This window comes from Cervus canadensis, chromosome 1 (assembly GCF_019320065.1).
Source record: "Cervus canadensis isolate Bull #8, Minnesota chromosome 1, ASM1932006v1, whole genome shotgun sequence".
NCBI lineage: Eukaryota > Metazoa > Chordata > Mammalia > Artiodactyla > Cervidae > Cervus > Cervus canadensis.
Window position 1 is genome coordinate 42,131,110 of NC_057386.1, and position 27,837 is coordinate 42,158,946.

Consider the following 27,837-nt stretch of genomic DNA (forward strand, 5'->3'; position numbering starts at 1 on the left):
TCAGTGTCCTAAAATTCAGAGAAGCAAGGGCAGTCGTTAGTGAAGCTGAGAAGTCAAAAATTATTCATTGCTAAAACCATTCAATTCAGTCAAAAGTAATTGGTCGTCGTTACAGAAGTTGCAAACTGGCAGGCTTTGGGTACCATAGTTTTTGTGTGTTTTTTTTTAATTTGTTAGTTACCAGCAAATAAAAATGGGAGTATTTTTCATGAGAACTTAGAAAAAAGTCTGAAAATCTGGCTGTATTGGGCCAGTGTTTGTATGGGGAACCAGTTTAGCAATTGCTAGTCTGAGCCCTCTAGTACTATATACAGTCTTTACTGCGCCATACATTTATTATTTTATTTCCCTGGCTATCCATGTAGGCATTTGGGGGTTTTTAAAGGAAAAATCTGTTCATTGAAGTCAATTCCACATTAATATGTCATAATAAGTGTTTTTTTTTTTTACTCCTACAATTTCTCTCAATTCATTTTTTGGGATCTTCACTGTTTCCATGTTTTTTCTTTTTTAGAGACTGCCTCCATTTGAAACATTTTCTCAGGGACCTACGTTGCAGTTCACTCTTCGTTGGACAGGAGAGACCAATGATAAATCTACTGCTCCTATCGCCAAACCTCTTGCCACTAGAAATTCAGAGAGTCTCCATCAAGAAAATAAGCCTGGTTCAGTAAAACCTACTCAAACTATTGGTATGAAGACTTTGCTGTCAAAATAATGCTTTGTAGAGTTAGGACTTAGGTTTTAGATTAATTTGTCTTTTGCTCCAGTAATCTTTGGAAATATTATTTGACTTACTAGACACACTATGAGTAAATTATGGTTCTCCTAAAGTTTTGTGATGAAGTGCTAATCAACAGTACTTTATTCACTAGAGGTATGTGGGAATTTTGGAGATTTTTTATTTTTTAAATTTTATTTATTTTTTTAATTTTAGAATTATGGTATAATATATAGTATACATGCCATATATTACATACTATCTTCATATGAGGTCTATAGATAGCTTTATGTCAGTTTAGGATAAGTTTTTCCATTAAATAAATTTGTCTCAAACTCATGAGGAAATGATTGGTTTTCAGAGCTTTGTAGTTTGGAATTGCAGCTATAAAGGGCTTTGAAACTATGTGCTTTTTCAAATTTACGTAGAAATTTGTTTATGTTATAGAACTGACTTAACCATTTAAGAATATTTGAACAGTTTGGGGACTGGAAGAGGATTATTATAACCTGAATTTTATCAGGTTAAATTTTGTAGTAAATTTTTAAGAGGAGAAACACTTACAAATTGTAGCAGTTAGCTCTGTTGGGTTAAGGCCCAGGTTGCAGCATTCTTTCATTTTTTATCTGCTTGATGAGAACACTGTCCTTGACCTGAGAGTATCCATGTGTTTTTATCTAAGACTGCTTAAGAAGGCAGAAGGGAGCTGTCTTTGACATATACCACTCAAGTCCGTCCATTAGCTGTGTGCAAGTCACGTAGTTAGAGTCAGTTTCAGGAGATGTAAGAAATGACCCATGTCAGGGGAAAGATTTTCCAAGGAAATAGTAGTCTGGGCACTTCTCAAAGTGTTCTGTGGCCAAATACTAGTAAAAGAGTTTTCAAGAAACTGAGAAGAAAAGATTTTTACAAAGTTGTACATATGAAATGATTACTTATGTCAGGAGAAATACAAATTTTCATTTTTAAGTCAGTAAAATAATACACCAAAATTATTAATAATGATTATGTTTTGGATTTGGAATGATATTATTACAATCATTTTCATTTAATTTCTGTTAAACCAGTATTTAGTGGATGTCTGCTCACTGGTGTGCATTGGGAATACAGAGACCAATCAGAACCTTCCTCTGGCCTCGGGGTGCTTAAAGCAGTCCAGTGACTGCGCATAGCTACGTGGGGTTAGTTTTAGGTGTTTTAGAACATGATAGGTGTCCTAATGCTTTAGGACATTTTAATGGGGGGAGAAAAGGGATCCTACCAGTAAAGACCTTAGTATCTGGTTAGGTTGCTGATAAAGGGATTGTTCCCCTGAAATCAGTGGAGGGTGAGAACAAACATTGTATTAAATGCCACAAGAAGAATTTTGTGAAACCTTTATTAATTATGTTCACAGCAGATATTATTTCACTTTTTAGAAGCAAGTATTTTCATTAAAAGTATATGTTTTCAGCTGTTAAAGAATCATTGACTACAGATCTGCAAACAAGAAAAGAAAAAGATACTTCAAATGAAAACCGACAAAAATTAAGAATATTTTATCAGGTAAACATAGCTGACCCTTTTTTTAAGTAATCATGAGATACCTTTGTTTTGCACATTCTATCTATCTGAAGTATTTTGGCATATTTAAATAAAAAGAATGCCTCTGACTTGATTTTCCTTTTATATTGTTTTAATTATGTTTAAAATTGATATTAACAAAATATCTTGAGACATGTAAGTTGGAGATGTGCTGTTCTTTTTGTTTTTTGTTATCTTTAAAGTTCCTTTATAACAACAATACAAGACAACAAACTGAAGCAAGAGATGACCTACATTGCCCTTGGTGCACCCTGAACTGCCGCAAACTTTATAGCTTACTTAAACATCTTAAACTCTGCCATAGCAGATTTATCTTCAATTATGTTGTAAGTAGCTTTTCATTTTTTTCACTACTATACCTTATGATACAATTTGGCTTTCAAAAATTGTACTTTGTGCAGAATGCCCAAGTTTCTACATTGAATGGATTGTTTATGGATGAATTATGGTTAATGATTCAGTGTTTGTGTATATTTGCACAGTGCACCTCTAATGACTCACATAATCCTCACCCCAGCTCTTTGAATTACGTGGTAATTTCCTTATCCTTGCTCAGACAAGAAGTAATTTGTACAGTTACCAAGCCAATAAATGGCACAGCCAGGATATTAACATGGATCTTTTTGACTCCAGATCTTTTGGCTTCCTGTTCACCATGCTGGTATGCCTGGCTTATTTTAGTTTTCAAAACATTTAAGAACCCACAAGTACGCTTTAATTAGTTAAGTTGGAAGAATAGGTATTTAAGATAGGATAATTAATACTTTATTTTTCTAATCACCTTGCCATTTTTGTTACAGTATCATCCAAAAGGTGCTAGGATAGATGTTTCTATCAACGAGTGTTATGATGGCTCCTATGCAGGAAATCCTCAGGATATTCATCGCCAACCTGGATTTGCTTTTAGTCGCAATGGACCAGTAAAGAGAACACCTATCACACACATCCTTGTGTGCAGGTAGGTAAAAAGGTCATGTGGCAAGAGTTTATTCTCTGACTTTATTGATGTTTGAGGAATAAAGGGAAGCCAGTCAAAACTGCTATTGAGGTGGCAGTTCTTATTTCAGTGTTAACTAAGTCTCTGGGGTGGTATACTGCTTTGTAACCCTCCCTGGCCCCTGTTGTTAGAGCGGTTTTCTCACTTCCTCCTCACAGCTTTTTCCTGTGTTAATGTGGCTACTGCTCTAGTGGTTATAGGGGGATTAAAGTGTCTCCCAGTAGAAATTTCTGTGTGCATGCCTAGGTAGAAACCTCTGTAAGAAAGGAATGTACACTGAGTAGTGTGAGCCCTCTCTGTTACTTAATATTACATCAACGTTTCTTTTCATTAGGCCAAAAAGAACAAAAGCAAGTATGTCTGAATTTCTTGAATCTGAAGATGGAGAAGTGGAACAGCAGCGAACATACAGTAGTGGACACAACCGCCTATATTTCCATAGTGATACTTGTTTACCACTCCGTCCACAAGAAATGGAAGTAGATAGTGAAGATGAAAAAGACCCTGAATGGCTAAGAGAAAAAACCATTACCGTAATTATTACTGTTTTGTTGCTATTACCATCATCATCATTATTGACAATGATTTTACAGTTTTATGATGAAATGATTTTGTTAGAAAACTAATAACTTTAATATGAATTAAATTTTTGATATAATGTTAAGGAGCATTTTTTTAAATTAAGGAATTCAGGAATCTACAATTTTTGTAATTGTGTCATTTTTATTAATAGTTACAAACTAAAGGAATTACAGGTTTTCTTCTTGTGATTTTGTGTTTTTTCATTTTATTTAAAGGCAACTATTTCATAACTAAGAATTTCCCTTTTAAAATTACCACTTAAATAGATGTTGGAAACATTGCTGCTTTGCTATATAAAGAAGTCATAGTATTTTTAGTTACAAAAAATTCTGTTTTTAACATTCTCACAATTTTTCTTAGAAATATCAATTATATTTATTCTGCATCTAATAGATTTTTTTTCCCTCTTTTTTCCTAAAAGCAAATTGAGGAATTTTCTGATGTTAATGAAGGAGAGAAAGAAGTGATGAAACTATGGAATCTCCATGTCATGAAGCATGGGTAGGGTGTTTCTAGATTTAAATACTCCATTTCCTTTATGTTCTTTTTGTTGCTTCACATTCTGTAAATCTGTGTTAGGATCTTACTTAAAATTTAGGTATAATTTGTCCTAAATATCCTAATTCAACTATTAGAAAAATGGTTATCTTCAGAGAATGTTTAAGTAAGGTGCTAGCTCCATCTAACAGCAGGTTTTTAGTTAATGTTTTTAATAACCCAGCTTTTATTCCTTTTATTGCTAGGGAATACATAAATAATACACCGTGTGCTACACACCTGGAAATCCTGAAAACCACTAACACAATTATTAACAAAATTTTTAACTGCCTTATTATTCAGAATAAAATATAAACAACTAACTTTTCTTATTTCTTACTACCATTTCATAAAGCTGAGGGTAGAACAATCCTAATTTCTTGTGCCTTTGGGGCTGAAGCATTGTTTTTCCTATACATCTGCTTCCTTATGTGAACTATTTACCTGTCAGTACATAGATTCTTCTCTACCTTCGTTAGTGTTAGACCCTCAAATAGGCTTTCTTCTGTAGCACATGCATCTAAGGTTTTTTCCTTTAAAGGTTAAGTGAGTGCTCGCTTCGGCAGCACATATACTAAAATTGGAACAATACAGAGAAGATTAGCATGGCCCCTGCTGCGCAAGGATGACACGCAAATTTGTGAAGCGTTCCATATTTTTTAAAAAAATAAAAAAAAAAATAAAGGTTAAGTGAAATAAATGGGAAGGAGCGCTTTTTTCTTTATTCTTGGGGAATGGAGAACTTCAAGTGTTTTAAGTTCTAGTTCAGATGGCTAGGTGCATCGCTTATAGCCTTTTTTTTGTAAACTTCCTTGAGCTAAGAATAGTCTTCACATTTTTAGTGGGTTGTAAAAAATCAAAGAGGAAGACAATAGAGATTACATATGGCTTGCTAATTCGTTTCAGTCGTGTCCAACTCTTTGTGACTCTACGGACTGTAGCCCACCAGGCTCCTCTGTCCATGGGATTCTCCAGGCAAGAATACTGGTGTGGGTTGCCATGCCCTCCTCCAGGGGATCTTTCCAACCTAAGGATCAAACTCGCATCTCTTATGTCTCCTGCATTGGCAGGAGGTCTTTATTTACCACTAGCGCCACCTGGAAAGCCCACGTATGGCTTGCAAAGCCTAAAATTCTTACTGTTTAGCCTTTTACAGAAAATGTTTGCCTCATCCCTGGTCTAGTCATTAAAACTCAGTTATGAGTAAATATATATGTGGAGGTTTGGCTGTAATCTCTTTCTCCTTTTGTCCTAATATGCCAGTTTCAAGATAGAATTTTAGTCAAATTACTTAATTGAGTTATATTTTAATTCCTGATCCAAATCTGTCAGCATAAGAACTACTAGGTTCACTATAAACTGGCATTACAAAGTGTCAGGTAGTTGGTAAACTCCGTGTATTTTTTCAGATCTGCAATCAGGCTTTTACATTTTACAGATTCTGTTTTGAGTATCAGTGGGTAATTGAACATCCATCTCCTATTTGGTTTAATTTGGTTCTTTCAGATTTTATTCCTTGCTTTCCACCAAAACAGTCACCCTATACCACAATTGTTGTGACATCTTCATTTTTTCAAAAGTTTACCATGAACCGAAAGTGTGTAGAAACACTGCTTCTGAAATAGGAAACTGAGAGAATAGTGTTGTACACTTAATGAAAGTGGAGTGGCAAGAGAAGATATTTTACACTTTCAACTGCTAATTTCCTAATATCATTAGGAAAAACAAATGACATCTGTTTAAGCTCTGGTTAAATTAAACCTCTTTAAATTTCTTAAAATGGTAAGTTCATTCAGGTGATCAAATCTCAGATTCACTATGGTTTTACTAGTTAAATCATCACTTACCTAGATATAGCCTTATTGTCCTGTAATAGTTATCACTGTGGCCTTTGACAGAAATACTTTGTATTATTGTTGATGTGTTTGTGTTTTTGTTAAATAGGTTTATTGCTGACAATCAAATGAATCATGCCTGTATGCTGTTTGTAGAAAACTATGGACAGAAAATAATTAAGAAGAATTTATGTCGAAACTTCATGCTTCATCTAGTCAGCATGCATGACTTTAATCTTATTAGCATAATGTCAATAGATAAAGCTGTTACCAAGCTCCGTGAAATGCAACAAAAATTAGAAAAAGGAGAATCTGCTTCCCCTGCAAATGAAGAAGTCACTGAAGAACAAAATGGGACAGCAAATGGATTTAGTGAAATTAACTCAAAAGAGAAAGCTTTGGAAACAGATGGTGTCTCAGGGGTTTCAAAACAGAGCAAAAAACAAAAACTCTGAAAAGGCTTAACCCCACGTTATGGACAAACACTGAAATTTCATTCTAGGGAATTCAGCCTCTAGGAAGAGTTCTGTTTGTGTTTTTAATCATAGGTTCCAAACAGGCACTGTCAGATGAAGTAAATGATTTCAACAAGGATATTTTTAATCAGGGTTCTACTTCACTTCAGTATGCAGCATTACCCGCATATCAGTTTTATTGATGTCATTAAAATATTCTCAAGTTGGAGCATGAAAAGCAATACCTTAAAGTATTTTTAACTTCAACAATTGTCTTATGAAATATACTGAATTGATAATCTAGAAATTATTTCATATTTATAATGTGTTGGGTTTTGTTTTTTTTTTTGGCATTTGTGACTGGCTGTTTTTCTACTTTGTAATTGTGAGACATTTTCTTGGGGAGGGAAAATCAGAATGTGATTCCCTTTTTTAGAATCTGAAGATTTTTGTGAAATTATGTTGCAGTACTGTTTGCAATCAGACCTTAATCCTTGACTTTGAAATCATTTATCAATTTGGAGTGAAAAATTACAACATAAGGTATTTTACATTATGTGAGTTCATTTTACAATTTAAAAATAGCACTTCTTCATCTTATGCCTGTTTGAGAACATGTTAATTTTTCACATTTTTGTTGGTGAAATGTCAATGTTGGCTTCTAAGGTTACTGACCATCCATTTGTTTTTATGTGGATAATTTTAGTGCATTGCTCACCCAGTATATTTTTTTAAACTTGAACATTTTGCTGTTTTTTTTTTTTTTTCTTCTTTCCCAATTAGGTAATCACATGGAAGATTCAGCTGTCCACATCTGTTCATTAGGATTGTAAACCAAGGGAAGAACGAGTTTAAGATTTTTAAGATGCCACTTGTGAGGGAGGAAATGTTCTATAAAAATGAACCAGAAAATGTTGTTAACTTTTTTTTTTCTTTGCAAGGATGTCTTCGTAATGTATTTCATGATTAGAATATCCAATACAGATAAGCTGACTTGAATCGTTCTGAGCAATTTTGCCCTGTGTTATATGTGTCTCATGCACATATTTACAGTTGGATTTTCTCCAACAGAAAGTGGTTTCACTACTGGCACATTAACAAGCACCAATAGATTTTTAGTCCAACTCCAAGCACTGTGGTTGAGTAACATCACCTCAATTTTTTATTATCCTTAAAGATAATTGCATTTTCATATTCTTTATTTATAAAGGATCAATGCTGCTGTAAATACAGGTATTTTTAATTTTTTTAATTTCATTCCACCACCATCAGATGCAGTTCCCTATTTTGTTTAATGAAGGGATATATAAGCTTTCTAATGGTGTCTTCAGAAATTTATAAAATGTAAATACTGATTTGATTGGTCTTTAAGATGTGTTTAACTGTGAGGCTATTTAACTGATAGTGTGGATGTGATTTGTCATCCAGTATTAAGTTCCTAGTCATTGATTTTTTTTTGTGTGTTGGAAAAAAAATAGGAAAGAGGGAAACTGCAGCTTTCATTACAGACTCCTTGATTGGTAAGCTCTCCAAATGATGAGTTACAGTAAACTCTGATTATGCCTCTGCATAGTGGATTTCGAGCATTTCTCTCGGGCTTTAATTTGCTAAAGCTGTGCACATATGTAAAAAAAAAATAGATTATTTTAGGGGAGATGTAGGTGTAGAATTATTGCTTATGTCATTTCTTAAGCAGTTATGCTCTTAATGCTTAAAAGAAGGCTAGCATTGTTTGCACAAAAAGTTGGTGATTCCCTCCCCCAAATAGTAATGAAATTACTTCTGTTGAGTAAACTTTTTATGTCATCTTATAATAAAAGCTGAAAAAATCCCTTTGTTTCTATTTATAAAAAAAAAAAGCTTTTCTATATGTACCCTTGATAAGAGATTTTGAAGAAATCATGTAAGATGATAAAGCATTTGAATGGTACAGTAGATGTAAAAAAAAAATTCAGTTTAAAAGAACGTTTGTTTTTACATTAAATGTTTATTTGAAATCAAATGATTTTGTACATAAAGTTCAATAATATAAAAGATGCATTGTTTTGTTTTTTCTTTTATTATGCATTGTTAATACACACACAAAAATTTTGGCTTGGCTAGGATAGGAAATATCCAAAAAAGTATATCCATCAGAGCAAATAAGTTGAGAAGATGTGAAATCCTGCTTTTAGTTCTAGTAATAGCAGTTGCAACTAGTATGTTATACTGTCACATAAAAGATATTTTAAAATTTATAGTCTAGGGTAATGTCAATATTAATTGCCCTAAGGCTGATTCACCTTTGGTTTTTTCATTTTCTTTTGAATGAAAAAGAATTTATGTTGGCTTTCAAAAACCATATAGTGAGACACAAATAATAAGTATATAATAATATATTCTGTGAGGTCAGTAGTTGAAATTAATTTAGGAGAATTGAAGAAAATGTTCCTGAAGTGTTGACAGTTCCACTGTGCTTGGTTTATTTACAGGAAATAGCTTGCCTGTACACGTGTGTGCTTTGAGCTGAGAGCCTCTGGTTCCAAAGCTCACTGTTTCTTTAAACACCTGCTTCCTTTTCATTCGACTCCTGAGTCAGTCTCACTGGCCTTACTAGTGACTCATGGTCGTCTACTCATGGTCGTCTTTGGTGTTCAGATATTTGTTACATAAACTGAAAGCCTTATATGCCATGCTAACTAAGCATTTGGATTTCGGGCAATAAGAAGTATTTGGAGATTTACTGCACAGACATGACACAAACCAGTCTGTGTCATAGGTGAGCTGTGGCTCCAAGAATCTGGGAGGGGAGAAGCTTTGCACAGGGATGCTGTGGGAGTCCTCCAGGTGAGATACCCGACTAAATAATAGAACTCTGCCCATTGTGAAATAAGTGCCCAAGAAGAAATCACGGTGTTTCAGTATGAAAAAATTAATCAGCAGTGACAAAGCCAAGGAAGAAGAGTTTCATAAAGGAAGCCGTCCTGTAACAGAAAATGAGTTTAAGACAGCAACTTCAAGGGTAAAGTAACAGAAAACAGGTTTGAGGAGTTTAATGTTAATAAATGGAAAATGAGTCGGAAAAGTTTTATCATGAATATGCGGGAAATGGGGCCATTGAAAGAGGAAAACAGGCAGAGGGACTAGGGAGAGTGGATAGGAAGGTCGAGCCTGCAGACTATGGAAGACACAGAGAAGACCAAAGATACACATGACCAGAAAAGGAAAGAATGAGATCAGGAACACAGGTGGATTCAGCTTGCTAAAGATGAAAGACTGCTGATAATACTGTTGGGTAAAAAACGGCAAAGTGGGTACTCATGACATTTCTGGTGGGGAAATAAGTTAGTACAACCTCTACAGAGTAATTTGGTACTTTCCATTAAAATCAATGTGTTTAACCTTTGCCCCAACAATTTCATCTTCAGGAATTTAATCCGACAGATAAACTGGGGCACATGTAAATTGACAAACTGACCACTGTTGAGCAGATTAGAAAGGTACAGAAGTTTCTAGAATACTTCCATTTTTAACAAAATTTTTAAAGAATATGTAACCAATATTTGCTTGGTTGAAGAATATGACAAAATGGATACACAAAAGCAACTGCTGTGAGGGAAGATGGCTGGGCGAAAGGACAGGTAGGAAGGAGGCTGTTCACTGCAGTTTTTAAATGTACTGCCTATTTTCTGTAGTTCTTATATTTTAAAAACTAGAAAAAAACAAGAGGGATGGTTTCTCACTGAGAACCAGGTATAATGGGTAAGTTAACAAAGATTTGGAACACAGTCAATTGGTATTAAGTAAAACAGGCGCTGTAAAAAATAGTCTGAACACTGTATTTGTATTTTTTGTTTGTTAATCTAAATAGTATGTTGCTCCAAGGAAAGCAGAGATACATGTTATTAACTATACCAGTACCATATTAAAATGGACCATTGATGGGTCCCAGTTGTTGGCTGTAGATCACAACAAACTGGAAAATTCTTAAAGAGACAGGAATACCAGACCACCTGACCTGCCTCCTGAGAAATCTGTATGCAGGTCAACAAGTAACAGAACTGGACATGGAACAACAGATTGGTTCCAGATGGGGAAAGGAGTACGTTAAGACTGTATATTGTCACCCTGCTTATTTAACTTACATGCAGAGTACATCATGCAAAATGCTGAGCTGGATGAAGCATAGGCTGGAATCAAGATTGCCGGGAGAAATGTCAATAACCTCAGATACACAGATGACACCACCCTTATGGCAGAAAACAAAGAATTAAAGAGCCTCTTGATGAAAGAGGAGAGTGAAAAAGTTGGCTTAAAACTCAACATTCAGAAAACTGAGATCATGGCATCTGGTCCTATCACTTCATGGCAAATAGATGGGGAAACAATGGAAACAGTGAGAGACTTTATTTTGGGGGGGCTCCAAAATCACTGCAGATGGTGACTGCAGCCATGAAATTAAAAGACACTTGTTCCTTGGAAGAAAAGTTAGGGCCAACTAGACAGCATATTAAAAAGCAGAGACATCATTTACCAACAAAGGTCTGTCTAGTCAAAGCATGCTTTTTCCAGTAGTCATGTACGGATGTGAAAGTTGGACTATAAAGAAAGCTGAGAGCTGAAGAATTGATGCTTTTGGACTGTGGTGCTGGAGAAGACTCTTGAGAGTCCCTTGGATTGCAAGGAGATCCAACTGGTCCTTCCTAAAGGAGATCAGTCCTTAATATTCATTGGAAGGACTGATGCTGAAGCTAAACACCAATATTTTGACCACCTGATTGTGAAGAACTGACTCACTGGAAAAGACCCTGATGCTGGGAAAGATTGAAGGCGGGAGGAGAAGGGGACGACAGAGGATGAGATGGTTGGATGGCATCACCGATGTGATGGAAACATGAGTTTGAGTAAACTCCAGGAGTTGGTGATGGACAGGGAAGCCCGGTGTGCTGCATTCCATGGGGTCACAACTGAGCAACTGAACTGAGCTGTTGACAGCAGAGAAATCACACACTTTCCCTCCCTGATTGGAATTCACTATCTTTTCAGTCTTCCTCTCTCATGTATGCAGTCTCCCCTCCAACCAGGTAGGGTATCAGAGTACAGCATGGTACACACCATGCACCCTGGTGTTCTCCATACACAGTCTACAATCCAATTTCTGGAGCACCTTCCGTTTCTATGTACTATTTGTACAAGTGTAAGATTGGTTTTTATACAGAAGTAAAAATTCACTCAAGTATAAGACAAGATTGTTATTTAAATGTCACATGGATGAATCACATTATAAAGCTGGTTTTAGAGAACAGAGTGTGTATCTCCCAAACTACTGTATTTAATCTGTTGTCTTTTCCCATTTCTGACTACTATCCTATCCACCCACATGTTAAAGCTTCAACCAGTGGCCACCTACAGGTGCACCATCTCCTGGAATCATATTTCTGTCCATGCTACTCCATCCTTTTTCAGAACCCAAATAGCTTCCACCTGCTCTGCTAGCACACTCCCACTCCAGTCGTCCTGTAATTTGTCTGTGGATGTGTGCTGGGACTTGTCCCAAGCACTGGGAATGAGTTGAGTAAGACTCATGTTTCAGGGATTCTCCCAGTTCTCATGGATCAAAACTAAAGTCACTTCTTTCTCCTATCCCTAAACGAGCATGCACCTCTTTGCTAGACTTATTGCTCATTACTCCAGAGAAGCAGCGATGAAGCTACACAGGTCACAGAATGAAAGCTTTTTTTCTATTTTGAGACAAACGTATGAATCACCTAGAACAAGAGCCTAGAATGTAACAGGAATCCAACAAATCTTAGCTCCTTTCTTCACTAATTCAACTAAGATTTTCTTCTGAGTGGATTCTGTCCAAATGACCCCTACTTCTCTTATTTGGGAAGCAGGGAGCTGGCTCTTCTGTGAGGCCCTGAAGGGAAAGGATCATGGTTGCCATGCCATTAGTTAGGCTCACGGAGCCTTCTTTATTCCTTAAATACTTCTTGGGCACCTATAATGGCCTTTGCCTTAGTTGTGAGGATACAAAGATGAAGAAGGCAGACCCTCATGAATGTCAGAGAGGGTGACATTTGTTCATGTTTTAGTAAGCCAAGATAGTAAGCTAAATGTCTTATCTCAAATTGGTGCCCCAGGGACATAGGGCAGTGTGGACACAGAGGAGCGTGGCAGAAGCACTGAGAGTCAGGCCTGGATTTGAATGCCAACTCCAGGGCCTTTGCAGCTCCAAAACTCAATTACTTGACCACACTGAGTTTGTTTCTTCAACTGTAAAATGGGATCAAAATCCCTGCTTCACTAGGATGGGAGGTGGGAGGGAGGGATTCAAGAGGGAGGGGACATACGTATACCCACGGCTGGTTCATGCTGATATATGGCAGAAACCAACACAATATTGGAAAGCAATTATCCTCCAATTAAAAATACATTTAAAATAACTATGGCAATAGACAAAAAAAGTGCCTCCTTCAACAGGGGATCTGGACAGTAATCTGCTCTTGGTTAACATCTATCACTATTTCCTTCCCTACAACCTTACAGTTTTGTCAACATCAATCCTCAGCTTCCACCGCTAAGGAAAAATAACATGCTTGCTCCTTTCACAAGCTATATATTTTAAGATCCTGGAGAAGTCTCCTGAGATTACATTAACAAAGTCTTAATTCTCTACAAAACTGCAAGCTTTCTAACACTGCCCAATGTAAGACTAATGAAGTGACAGGTCACTTTTCATTTAATCAACATTAAATTCCATGAAAGAAAGGCTTTTGTGAGAAATTAGTTTTATTTTGCTGAATATGGCTTTTTGTCTTATAAGAAAAGTACTGTTCTTAGTTCAGAAGTACTTATCAGATACCCACATACCAGGAAATGTTGGGTAGGAAGTACATCCCAGACTTTGGATTTCATAGACCAGTAATAAATATTCAAAAACTTTTTGACATTTTGTCAGATAGGATTTACAAACAAACCCAGCAAACCTGACGTCTACTGTCACTTTAATTTTACAGAAGGACACAGTATAGAAAGAGCAAGAAACTTAAATTTCAGAATAAAGGATAGTCTTCCAAAGAGAACAAATTTAGATTTACAAAAAAAAATCACCATGGAGACTGTACTTTTAGTTACTTTGGAGTGGTTACTCCCAAACCTGCCTTCATAATAATAATTTCATTTCTTAAAAAAAAAAAGCGAGCTCCACTAATACCAATTGAATCAGAATTTCTGCTATTTTTAAAAGCTCTCCAGGAAATTATAACGTGAGGCCAGGGTTGAGAATAACTTGCTATAGAAGATACAAAAACTCAAGGAGTTTATAATCTAGTGGGTTTAAAGCAGGTATTAGAAACTCATATCCCTACAGGTTCAGCTGTCAAATGAGCTACATAGCTGAGTGTTATACCAAAAACAAACTAGGAAGACAACAGAGCAGGGGTCCCCAGCCTCTGGGACCTAATACATGATGATCTGAGGTGCAGCTTGTGGAATAATAGAAATAAAGTGCACAAAAAATATAACATGCTTAAATCATCCCCAAACCACTGCTCCCGCCAGTCCGTGAAAAACTGTTTTCCATGAAACCAGTCCCTGATGCCAAAAAGGTAGGGGACCGCTGGAATAGAGAGTTCCAAAGAGGAGGACTACAGTCTTCCAAAGAGGAAAAACATACAACATACAAATGAACAGGCATCAGGAAGGCATTAGTTTTCCTGGGAGACCACAGAGCGGTGCATTCAAATTCTGAGAGAGAATGATCGCCAACCTAGAATTCTTAATGAGTCACAGTCAAAGGTAGGATTGAATAAAGAGATTTTCAGCTTTCTATCTCAAAAAATTTACCTCTTGGGCACCCTTTCTCAGCAAATGAAGGAAGTGCTCCACTAAGGTTAAGGAATAATCCAAGAGAGAGAAAGACACAGGACACCGATTAGAGCTGAACAAACTGTCCGTTCTGGCACTGGTTGATTCACACACGTGTGAAAAGTTCTGAACCTGTTTAGGAGATAACTCAGTGAGTGCGTTCCTGTCAACAGCTGTCACAATAGTTTGTTGTCAATAACTGAATAAATTTCACTTCTTGAACTAAATCTTTCATATTTAACCGAGGAGCTAGATGCTTACTCTGTTCCCCTCTACAGGGAAAGCCCTCCAAAGAGATGTATTTACCCTTCATCCCTACTTACTCTTTTATTTTTGTTTTGATATTAAAATCTATTATATAGCTTCAGAATTTATGCTTCTGAGAAGATGGAGTAGCATAATTTTCCCACTCCTCCTGCTGAGAAAAACTAAAAACTATGGGAAAAAATATAATAAAACAAACATAAGAAGACTGACAGATGACCAAGGTACCTCAAAACTCAAGGAACTCCATACTGTGCATTCTTAAGGTTTTCGTCTTGTGTATCCCAAACTTGGGGGCAAAAGATGCCGGCAACATGGAAATGCCGACAGACAAAAAGCCCCAACAAAAACCTGCTCTCTGCAGCCAAGGGACCAGGAAAGGGGCAGCCTAGCAAGACAAACTGATGACCAACAACCACTCCACTCCAGCCAGACACCATCATCCGTGTTGAATGGTGGTGGCCCACAAAAAGACATGTCCACATCAGAACCTATGACAGCAATTTTATTTGGAAAAAGGGTCTTTGCAGCTATAAGTAAATTAAAGACTTGGAGATGAGATCATCCTGGTTTATTTGAATGGGTACTAAATCCAAGACAAATTTCCTTGTAAGAGACAAAAGGAAGGAATTCCCTCGAGGTCCAGTGGTTAGGACTTGGTGCTTTCACTGCCATGGGCCTGGGTTCAATCCCTGGTCGTGGAACTAAGATCCTGCAAGCCTCACAGGGCAGTTGGAAAAAAAAAAAAAAGCCCAAGGGAGAAGGCCATGGGAAGACAGAGACAGAGACTGGAGTTACGCAGTAATAAGTCACGGAATGCCTGTGGCCACCAGAAGCTCCAAGGATTCTCCCCTAGACCCTCTGGAAGGAGTACAGCCTTGCCAATATATATGTTATATATGTGTACATAGCTTATTTATTACCATTATATATATATACACACACACTTAAAAGTGAAGATGACTTTTCTCCCTCTACTTAAAAGATTAAATCTGAATTAATTAAATCTCATAAAAGAAAAAAAATACACACACATACCTTTTACTTTTTTATTTTTGTTTCAGATAGCTGGATGAGGCATCTACATTCTAGCACATCTTCTTAATCACTAAACAAGTGAAAAACAGCTTACTTATATATAAAAAGGCAACGGGAAAAGGTCATGATTGTCTAATAGGGAACTGGAATCCCCCAATAAATTATCTTACAAAAATATCAAACTTGCTTTTCCACTTTTCTACTCTTAAAAATGGAAAAAAAAAAAAAATTCACATTAAAGAGAAAAGATCTTAGGCTGGTAAATAGCAAGTTAAGATAATCATGTTTACATCCAAGTCCTTCAAATAAATATTTTAAACAAATTTGTTTCCCAAAAAATAGGTCAAGTATTTAGCCTACACTTGTTTGGTCCACTAAAAGACCATTCATGAACTGGACTGCAACTCAGACCCTACCAAGAGCGACACGCAAGTCACTGAGGCTGGACGTGCACCGGTGCATATTTCACACACGGGACAGAGCTATTAGTAACACTGCTGTGCATTCTACTTCTGTAAGTAGTTTTACCCTGTAAAACCCCTCAAACCTACTGGGAATGGGACTGCGAGGAAAGAACAAAAGAAAACACTTTGCCTGTTGTAGACATTTGCTCAGTAATTTTTAAAACTTATCACACTTTTGGGACTTAAAGATTACTGAACATGAGATAAAATTCAATACTGCTTACAAATCCCTGAAGATGAAGAGCATACTCAACACTCCTGTGGGGAACACACAAGAGAGTGTACGTTATAGCGCACATTATGGCATATTCTACCTGGTCTATTCCTGGCTTTTCATTCTAAAGTCTTAAATGGCCTTGGATCTTTAAAAGATGGAGACTTAGTAAAAAATGATGTTATGTTGCATTTTTCTGTTCTTACAACCAACTTTAGAAGTACAGTGGAAGGGTTTCATGGGGCTTTCTGTATCTCCTCATACTTTAAAAGTCAATTTGATTTTTATGGTGATGTCATATTCCAATTAACACTATACTACAAAATAAAATGGACTGCATTGCAATGGTTTTGTCCACCATATTCACGCCTCTTATTGCTGAGATAGTCCAAAAGAAATCCTGTAAATAATTTCTGTTTCCAATGGCTTAACTGAGAGATGAATCTAACCATTCTTTAAACCAATGACAACTGGGCTGAGAAACCCCTGCATACCCAAAGCCAATCATCGGAAAACCTAGAACACCAACACTTTCCACCCAGGATAGAAAAATGAGCATCCAAAGTAAAGAGAACCACAAGACTGATCGAGTAACCAATCAAACACCACTTCTCTGTTATTTGAGCTAATAGTCACTCGAAGCTTGAAGTTTCCGCCTTCGTTATTATTGGTGGATCCTAGAGTCACAGCTTCAATGTCAAATGTGACAGTGGACCCAGAAGTAACTGCGGGCAACTGATTAGTCATTTCTTTTCCATTTACAAAAACTGCACCTAAAATGTTAAGGTAAAGAGTCATTCACATGTGAGCAACAACTAAGAATGTAAACAAGATGCTAGATTATTGGTAATGCAGCTAATTTCCTAATTAAAGAAAACATTTTGGAATGCCAACTGGTCAAAGATAATGCAGTTAAATACGTTCACTAACCCCCACATGCCCCAGGCAGAAGCAAAAGTTAAAGCTTTAATAACGTTTTAGGCTTCTGGTCCAGGGCTCCACTCTTAAAATAGAGACCATGAGTTTCCCATGCGGACGGCATCTCCCTTATAAAACTACTTCCTGTGGAACAGCAGGACTGTTTCACGTGGAATAAATACGGATCTTGTCTACTGACTGTTTGACCCACACCATAAAATATTAATACATCTTGGTAGTGATCTTTAAGTGTGATCACTGTGAAGTAAGGACCAAAGAACACTACAGATGTAAACTCTCCTCATTTCCCTAACCTATGCTAAATTTACCTTCTCTATGTTGACTTCAGATGACTTAGGCACACGGAATCCAGAAGTAAACCGCCTGGCAAAACATCTCAGCTCAATGACCTCCAGACTAAGTGATTTTACGCCAGCTACTTAAGCCACGGCTTCTCTCTCCTTATCTACTGTGTGCTGTGCGTGCTCCTTTCCGACTCTTTGCGACCCCATGGACGGTGGTCCACCAGGCTTCTCTGTCCATGGAATTTCTCAGACAAGAATACTTGGAGTGGGCTGCCATTTCCGCCTCCAGGAGATCCTCCCAACCCAGGGATCGAACCCACGTCTCCTGCATTGTCAGGCAGATTCTTTACCACCGAGCCACTTAGGAAGCCCTTTCATCAACTGTAAAATGGATATAATGCTACTCCTCACTTCAAAAAGGTGTTAAAGATTAAGGTATTACTTTTAAAGGGTATAGAATAATACCTGGTACAAAGCAGTCACATAGATATGTCATTAAGACCTAAACTTTCATCTTCTGGTATAAACGTGTCATACTGAGACTGATTCAAATCTTATTATAGTAAATCATACATTTCAAAGAGAACGGCAGTTATTTCCTCCTTACTTACCATTGGTACTAATGCATACTGCTTGATCCCTCTGCAGGGAGTCATATCCATTCTGTTTTTCCGCACACACTCCTATGCTGTCTCTTCTGTCTGGTTGTCCCACAGTTTCAACTCTGTCAACGGGGCAGAAAAGTCTTTTAAATATTTTTTTTAATGTGATCTCTACTAGTTGCTAAGCTTAACAGGAGCTATCTCATCAGGATTACTCTTAAGAATAGCTAACAATGATTTGAAAGTGAAAAGTGAAAATGAAGTTGCTCAGTTGTGTCCGACTCTTTGCAGCCCTGTGGACTATAGCCTATCAGGCTCCTCCGTCCATGGGATTTTCCAGGCAAGAGTACTGGAGTGGGTTGCCATTTCCTTCTAGCACTTCTTAAATTCCAGGTCCTGTTCTGAAAACTTTGTGTCTGTACATCTTATCCATAAATCTTCTCATTCAATTCATGTAGCAATCCATGATGTAGGCGCTGTTATTATCATACCCAGTTTATACATGAGTAAACTCAGGCACAAAAGAAAAAATAAGGTTTACAAAAAAGGGAAAATAAACTGATCTGATCACCGAGCTGAGTGGTGGAGCTAGGACACGAACTCAGGCATTCTGACTTCAGAGTCCATGTTATCTGTTTATGGCTATGACAGCACATTTCTGTTCTATGTTCTGGTTCTAGACATGTAGAAAATGTTCATATTTGCTATTATAATGAATGTGATCATCACTTAAACTTTTAATAGGAGAGTCTATACAATGACTACTGTTTACCAAGCATTTAAAAATAGACATTATCCCTTTTTTTTTTTAATCCCTCTTTTAAAACAGACGATAATATGGTTATGGACATATTCTGGCTGGAGAACTTCATATAGTAAGTTGAAGCGTTTCCTTTTTTGTTTAAGTCTCAAACAATACGTCATCATGTACTGAGATATAAAGGTCAACCCACATCCCGATGACCAGGGACATCTTTCTCTCCATTCCAGAAAGCTAGACTTTTCAAGGACAGAAAAAGAAAACTGAGCAAGGGGCAGCACGTAGCTTTTAAGGGAAGATGTGCTTACTGATACTCAGCATGGCCTCAAGATGTCTTTCCTTGTAAAGTGGCAAACATGGGAGTCCATAATAAACACATGGGTGGGTTTCTGAAGTCATTTCAGTTCTAAACCAGCAGTATAAAGAAGGAGGAGAATGACACCAGCCATATGACAGCATAGTTAAGTCCTTAGGACTCATTCTACCATAGGGACACACACTTTCTAAATGATATATAGACCAAAATACCTTTAGGAGATTTCCAGAATTCAGTTAAAAAGTCCCAAAGGAGCACAAAGCTGAGAACAGCTGCACTGAAGTGGGTAAGAAGAGTAATTTCACTTGCCTCATGCCAACCCCTCTTCCAAGCTTCCATAGCTCGGTACCAGGCAAGAACAGCCCAGCTCCTAACTTTTCCTTCAGAAGAGACACAGAGGAGTGGAGTGTGCATCCAGCATTCCAGCTCCTTGGAGGGCCTCCCAGAGGACTGGTTTCTGTCATGCCTCATTTGGTGCACCGAAGGAACTGGCATAGCATGGATGCCTGAATGCTGCCAAGCCCAAAGAAAAGTGAGGGGTGGCAGCCTGCAGCCAGTGCTGCAGGGAGGCAGAAGAGGGAGGCTTCCTTCTGCTGTGCTATCTTTTCACAGGACAGCTCAAGGGAATGGTGTCTGTCTCATTCCCTTGTCGGGAGCCAACATACTCTGGATGTCTGGGGGCCACTGGGTCCAAGAGAGTGAAGGCACCCTACGGCTGCAAAACTTGCAGTACCAGAAACTGGCACCAGAGGGAGCAAGAGATTAGCAGCTCCTGAAAAGCCAGCAAGGCTCTAATTGAGAAACTGCACACACAAACAGGGAAGTCCATTTACCAGAAAGATAGAACAATTATAAATACATGCGCACCCAACATCAGAGCACTTAAATATATGCATCAAAAAATTACAGAACTGAAGGGAAAAACAGTTACACAATAATAGAAGGAGATTTCAATACTCTACTTCAATTGTGGATAGACCATCCAGATCAATAAGGAGCAGGGGATCTGAACACCATAAATGATATGGACATTCCTCCCAAAAGAAGTAGAATATACATTCTTCTCAAGCACACAAGGAATGTTCTCCAGGATACAGCACATGGGAGGTCACAAAATAAGTGTACCAAATTCAGGAAGACTGAAATTACACCATGTTTATTTTCTGACCACAACGGAATGAAACTATAAATTAATGGCAGGAGGGAAACTAGAAAGCTCACGAATATGTGGAAATTAACCAACTTTTGAACAGCCAATGGATCAAAGACAAAATCAAAAAGAGAACTAGAAAATGTCCTGATACAAATGAAAACAAAACCAAAACATACCAAAATGTATAGGATGCGGCAAAAGCACTGAAGAGCAAAGTTTACAGACACAAACACAGACATCTAGAAAGATACCAGGGACTTCCCTGCTGGCTCAGTGGCTAAAGCCCCTCGCTTCCAGTGCAGGGGACATGGGCTCGATCCCTGGTCAGGGTACTAACACCACACATGCCATGTGGGGGCAACCAAAAAGAGCTTGTTTTTTTTTTTAAATCCAATTTTCAAAAAATTTAAGTAAATAAAAAAATTTTTTAATATCAGAAAACAACTTATACCTCCAGGAACAAAAAAGAACAAATTAAGACTAAAGTTAGGAGAAGAAAGGAAATAATTACATTAGAGCAGAAATAAACAATATAGAGAGTAGAAAAACAAGAGAAAAACATCAACAAAACTAAGAGCTGTTTCTTTGAAATGATTGACAAAGCTGACAGATTCAGCTAGATTAACTAAGATAAAGAAAGATAAGACACAAATAAAGACAGAAATGAAAGAGGAGACATTACAACTGATACCATAGAAATTAAACAGATTATAAGAAACTCATGAACAAAATATACCAAGAAATTGGATAATTTAGAAGAAACGGGCAAATTTCTACAAACACACAACCTACCAAGAATGAATCATAAACACACAGCAGATCTGAACAGACTTATGATTAGAAAGTAGACTGGATCAGTAATCAAAAATGTACCAAGACTATCAGTAAACAGCAGCCCCGGACCAAGTAGCCTCACTGCCGAATTCTACCAAAGGATTAAAGAATAAATACAATCCTTCTTAAAGTCTTCAAAAACACTCAAGAGGAGGGAATACTTCTGTCAGCTACAAACTGGCACTTGTCAAGGGCAGTTGCCATCTACCTCTACAAGGAATTAAATCATGCGCTTCTGCAGCTGCTGATTTTCAACACTCGGGAAAGCAGTTCAGGGAGGAGAGCAGGCATGAGGCACGCTGTGCTCGGGGAAAACTGGCAGGACAGGTCCTCAGATAGTTAGATATTTTCAGAAGCAGATTTTATGAGCCCAATTCTTGTATCTCCTCTTGTCTGGAAAAGCACTAAAATCCTTTACGGTGATGACTGTTCTTCCTGACTAGCAGAAACCTTCTGCAAAACAAACAAACAAACAAACAAAAAAACCAGTGCTTGATTGCATGTTTTCCCCTTTCACCAAAATCACATCTACACTGACCTTTCCCCGCTGCCTCTTTGGAGCAGTTTCTCAGAGCTATCTGAAATGCTATTTCCCAGGCTATAGTCCTCATTTTGCCTCAAATAAAACTTATTTTGCAATTCTCATGTTGTGCAACTTTTTTTTTTTTTTTTTTGGTCAACATTTCCAAACTTATAAGGTTAAAATTATCCTGAAACCAAAGTCAGAGAAAGACACTGCAAGAAAAGAAAACTCCAGGCCAACAACTCTGATGACTGACTCTAGATGTAAAAATCCTAAATAAAGTACTAGCACTGTTGGTGAGAATTTAAGTTGGTCCAACTACTCTGAAAACAGAATGGAGGTTCCTCACAAACTAAAAATAGAACCACCACATGATTCAGCAATCCCACTCTTGGGCATATATCCAAAAGAATTCAAGGCACCGAGAAGAACACAACATTTGACCTCTATAATGTTCCTGCTAAAGATACATAACCTGAATCTTAACATTTAGGAAACACCAGAAAAACCCAAAATGAGGGATCGTCTATAAAACAACTGACCTGTGCCCTTAAAAAATGCCAGTATCATAAAATTGAAAAGAGACAGAGAAACTGTTCCAGATTAACAGACGCTGAAGAGAGACTCCCCTGGTGGCCCAGTGCATAAGAATCTGCCTGCCAACGCAGGTGACATGGGTTCAATCCCTGGCATGGGAAGATTCCACATGTCTCTGAGCAGCTAAGCCCCTGCGCCACGACTACTGACCCCACGTGCTGCAACTTTCGAAGCCCGCGAGCCTAGAGCCTGTGCTCCGCTCCACAAGCCACCGCAACGAGGGGCGCAGGCACCACAGTGAAGAGCGGCCCCGCTTCCTGCAACCAGAGAAAGCCTGCCACAGCAACGAAGAACAAGCAAGGCAAAAATGAATAAATAATTCAAAAAAGGAAAGAAAGAATCTGCCTGCAATGCAGGGGACATGGGTTCGATCCACGGTCCAGAAGGTCTCACGTGCCGCACAGCAACCAAGCCTGCGCGCCGTAACTGCTGCGCCTGCGCCTTAGGGCCCAAGAGCCACAACTGCTGAAAGCCCTTGGCCCCCAGAGCCTGTGCCCAGCAACGAGAGCAGCCATCGCAGTGAGGAGCCCGGGAACCGAAGCGAAGAGGGGCCCCTGCTCTCTGCAACGAGAGGAAGGCCGCTCGAAGCTACAAAGACCCAGCACAACCAAGAGTAAATGAATAAATGAGACTAAACGGGACATGACAAATGAATATCACACATGATCCAAGATCTCTTTCCTTTCCGCAAAGAACGTTAATTGGGACAACTAAATCTGGTAAGCTCTATAGGTTAGATAATAGTGTATCAATGTTAACTTTATGATTTTTATGATCTCTTTTTATGAAATACTCACTGAAAATGATTTGGGAAAAAAAATGATAAAGCAAATGTAGTATTGGGGAATCTGGGTGAAGGCTATTCAGGGATTCTTTGTACTATTCTTGCAATTCTTCCGTGAATCTGAAAAATCATGTTTATAAAGATTTTAAACACACACAAATCAGGGACTTCATTGGTGGTCCAGTGACTATGACTCTCTGCTCCCAGTGCAGGGGACCCAGGTTCAATCCCTGGTCAGGAAACTAGATCCCACATGCCACAACTAAGAGTTTGCATGCTGCAACTAAGACCTGACACAGACAATCAAATAAATAAAAATAAAATTTTTAAATCAAAACAACAAAAACACACAAAACACTATATGGATAAATATATATATATATATTATATATATAGAGAGAGATGAATGTGAGGAACACAAGATACTTCAATTTTATCCTTAACATCTCTAATATTGTTTCTCTAAAAAATAAAAACATGCTAATATTATCACTAATAGATGGAGGATAGTAATTATTTGTTTTAATATTGCATAATGAAGAATTTGGCTTGCCATAATGCCTGGAGATAACCTTGAAACCACTAGAATGTTCCAAGTGACAGGAGTGTGTCTTTATAATTCATGGTGAGCATCTCAGATCCACCACGCTAAGGAGGTGCTCCAGGTGGGCCCCTAGATAGTTGGTCCTAACATGATGACTCAGGATGGGAACAAGTCATCCCAGAAAGATCAAACACATGATCACAGGGTTGAGGCTTTGAGCGAAGGGATGTTAGTCCAATCTCACAGATGTGTGTATGTGTGCGTGCGTGCTCAATTGTCTCTGACTCTTTGCAAACCTGTGGACTATAGCCCAACAGGTTCTGCTGTCCATGGGATTTTCCAGGCAAGACCACTGTGTTGGTTACCATTTCCTTTTCCAGGGAACTTCCCGAATCAGGGATTGAACCTGCGTCTCCTGTAATCATTAAATCCCAATAAAAACTCTTGACACCAAAGGCTGAGTGAGCATTCCTGCTTTGTAATACTCTGAGTATTGTTATTGCAAAAGGTCTTGCTCCCCTGACATGTATGCTTCGGTCTGGAACCCCCTCACATCTCGCCCGCTGAGTCCCTCTCTCTGGGGTTCTGATGTGTATCCTCCTGCTGTATTAACACTGCTATCGTAAGTGAAGTGCTTTCCTAAGTTCTGTGAGTCATGCCAGCAAATTATAAAACCTGAGCGTGGGCATGGAAACCTTGGAATTTGTAGCCAGCTATGTAGTGGAAAATTCTGAAAGAGATGGGAATACCAGACCACCTGACCTGCCTGTTGAGAAACCTGTATGCAGGTCAGGAAGCAATAGTTAGAACTGGACATGGAACAACAGACTGGTTCCAAATAGGAAAAGGAGTACGTCAAGGCTGTGTATTGTCACTGTGCTTCTTTAGCTTATATGCAGAGTACATCATGAGAAATGCTGGGCTGGAAGAAGCACAAGGGGGAATCAAGACTGCCGGGAGAAATATCAACAACCTCAGATATGCAGATGACACCAAGTGAAGAGGAAAGTGAAAGAGGAGAGTGAAGAAGTTGGTTTAAAGCTCAACATTCAGAAAACTAAGATCATGGCATCTGGTCCCATCACTTCATGGCAAATAGATGGGGATACAGTGGAAACAGTGTCAGATTTTATTTTTGGGGGCTCCAAAATCACTGCAGATGGTGATTGCAGCCATGAAATTAAAAGACACCTACTCCTTGGAAGGAAAGTTATGACCAACCTAGATAGCATATGAAAAAGCAGAGACATTATTTTGCCAACAAAGGTCCGTCTGGTCAAGGCTATGGTTTTTCCAGTGGTCATGTATGGATGTGAGAGTTGGACTGTGAAGAAAGCTGAGCGCCGAAAAATTGATGCTTTTGAACTGTGGTGTTGGAGAAGACTCTTGCGAGTCCCTTGGACTGCAAGGAGATCCAACCAGTCCATCCTAAAGGAGATCAGTCCTGGGTGTTCATTGGAAGGACTGATGTTCAAGCTGAAACTCCAGTACTTTGGTCACCTCATGCGAAGAGCTGACTCACTGGAAAAGACCCTGATGCTGGGAGGGATTGGGGGCAGGAGAAGGGGACAACAGAGGATGAGATGGCTGGATGGCATCACTGACTCGATGGACATGAGTTTGAGTGAACTCTGGGAGTTGGTGATGGACAGGGAGGCCTGGCGTGCTGCGATTCATGGGGTCACAAAGAGTTGGACACAACTGAGCGACTGAACTGAACTGAACTGAACTGAATGTAGTTAGAAGTGAGGATGGGCCCTGGGGACCCCTGAGCTTGCAACTGGTATCTTTTGGCGGACTGTGCTCTCACTTGAGTTTGGCCAGCTCATTTCAAATCTACATTTTTTTCTGTGATTAAACTATTTAAATTAATAATTAACTCAAATTTTCTTGAAATAAAGTATGAGTTAAAACTCAAAGCAGGAAGTTGTTGCATAGCACAGGAAGCTCTGTGACAACCTAGAGGGGTGGGATGGGGAGGGAGGGTCAAGAGGGAGGGGACATAGGTATACCCATGGCTGATTCATGATGACGTATGACAGAAACCAACACAACATTGTAAACCAATTATTTAATTATTATTAAATCTTCCAATTTAAAAAAAAGAAACTCAAAGCAGTGAGAAAAAAACATCTTGGGAAGAAAGGAAAAAAAAACTCTCAATTTGAATAAATCACAAAACTGTTCCTAGAAACATTCTACATGAAAACAGCATTTGATAAATAACACAAGTATGCCATTAAAAGCATACAAAAATTTCTTTGAATATAAAATGAACCATGAAAATAAAGAGCTAATTTTCCTGAAACCCAGAATTATTTTCATAGCTCACTAAGAAATAGAGTGTAAATTTAACATCTTTGAATATTTTCTTTGGGGGGAGGGAGGGGACACATGCCACACGGCTTGCAGGATCTTAGTTCCACAACCAGGGGATGAATCCTGATCCTCAGAAGTGAAAGCAGAGTTCTAACCACCGGACTTTCAGGGATTCCTAACATTTTTGAATTTTTAAGTTGCAAGACAAGTAATCAGGACATTATATCCTAAAAAACTACTTGAGTGGTTCTCTCACATAAACAAGTCCTATAAAAAAAAAAAAAAAAAACCTCTCCTATAAATCATCTAAATATAAAAAGTATATAAAAAAGAAAAATGACATATAAAATAATTTATGGCAGGGTACAGTAACCTCAGAGATACAATTAACTTAAAAAATCAACTTATGTACAGATTAGCAGGAAGCCATCCACTGCATAAAATCATGTAGAAAGTTGCAGAGAATAATTTTTCTCAAAGATAAAGTATTCTGAGAAAGAACATGGTTCAGAACAAAAAGAAGCAAGGCTGACAGCAAAAAGAAGGCTAAACCTATTACTCTGCACTTTGGCTAACTGGGATTTAAGTGGTAAAGCCTCAGAACCTCGTACTTCCTTCTTCCCACAGTGAACACCTGGAGCAAAGATCCAAAAATTCACTGTTTGGATAATACATCCAAATATATTATGAAAAGTATCCAACTTTATGATAAATATAAGAAAGAAAAGAAGAATATTATCATGGCCTATGGCTACAGACTAAAACAGTAACACTTAATACTGACAAGGATGCAGCAACATCAGTCAGGACCCTCACACACTGCTGGGAAGACTGCAAGTTCTTCCAGGAACACAGCCAGCTGGGCTGTGTGTCACTAACGGGAAGCTAGCCCAAGGAACAAATAAGCCATATGTTAACAAAGAGGGTCATGGCACAGCTTGACTTGTCAGGAAAAAAAAAGAGAAAAGGGATGTCTTATCAAGTCACGGTAGAAAAGGATTTTTTTATACAGAAATATATTCCCTACTATACAAATCCTAAAATAGCTTTTATCCTCTCTTAAAATAAAGCTGATTATCTTATTATTGTAAAAACTGAAAATCTTCCAACAAAGAAAATTCTAGGATGGCGAATTCACTGTTGAATTCTCTCAAACATTTAAGAAACAATACCAATTCTCACAGACAGTTCTGAGAAAAAAGGAGGAGGAATTATTTCCCACCTCACTCTACAAGGCTGGCAATTACCCTGATACCAAACACATCATAAGAAAAAAGAGACAGATATCTCTCTTGGAAAGAGATATAAAAATCCTCAAAACATAAAAGCTAAACTTACAGCAATATATACAAAAGAATAACACATGGTCAAGTAGGGCTTCTGATCCAATATTTAAAAATCCATCGTTATCATCATATCAACAGAAGATAAACCATATGATTGTCTTAGTAGGTATATAAAAATAATATGACAAAATTAAACATCCATTTATAGATAAAGCTCTCAGCAAAGTAAGAATAGAAGGAAACTTCCTTAACCTGATAGAGGGTATCCACAAAAAACCTACAGCTAGCAACATACTAGCATCTTATTCCTAGATCTGGAATAAGACAAAGATGTCTACTTTCAATGCTGCTACTCAG

General features: G+C 38.0%; 2 protein-coding genes and 1 non-coding gene across 4 annotated transcripts in view; 2 read left to right on the top strand and 1 right to left on the bottom strand.

The window, feature by feature from the left end:
- The window catches only part of SUZ12 (SUZ12 polycomb repressive complex 2 subunit), a 38,323-nt gene extending 29,578 nt beyond the window's left edge, over positions 1-8,745 (top strand). For both annotated transcript variants that reach the window (XM_043480474.1, XM_043480482.1), the window contains 7 exons: positions 515-692; positions 2,175-2,266; positions 2,488-2,631; positions 3,106-3,263; positions 3,637-3,835; positions 4,306-4,385; positions 6,366-8,745. In XM_043480474.1, the coding sequence (XP_043336409.1) occupies positions 515-692; positions 2,175-2,266; positions 2,488-2,631; positions 3,106-3,263; positions 3,637-3,835; positions 4,306-4,385; positions 6,366-6,711 (1,197 nt within the window). In that variant the 3' untranslated portion in view covers positions 6,712-8,745. The remainder of the gene's footprint in view (positions 1-514; positions 693-2,174; positions 2,267-2,487; positions 2,632-3,105; positions 3,264-3,636; positions 3,836-4,305; positions 4,386-6,365) is intronic.
- Positions 4,972-5,081, top strand: LOC122425075. Its single transcript, XR_006264675.1, has one exon. It is a non-coding gene; the product is annotated as a U6 spliceosomal RNA (small nuclear RNA).
- A 7,113-nt stretch (positions 8,746-15,858) lies between the features above and the next one.
- The window catches only part of CRLF3 (cytokine receptor like factor 3), a 41,662-nt gene continuing 29,683 nt past the window's right edge, over positions 15,859-27,837 (bottom strand). The window contains exons 7-8 of the mRNA XM_043480492.1: positions 18,374-18,486; positions 15,859-17,312 (exon numbers count right to left, since the gene is read on the bottom strand). Of these exons, the coding sequence (XP_043336427.1) occupies positions 17,056-17,312; positions 18,374-18,486 (370 nt within the window). The 3' untranslated portion in view covers positions 15,859-17,055. The remainder of the gene's footprint in view (positions 17,313-18,373; positions 18,487-27,837) is intronic.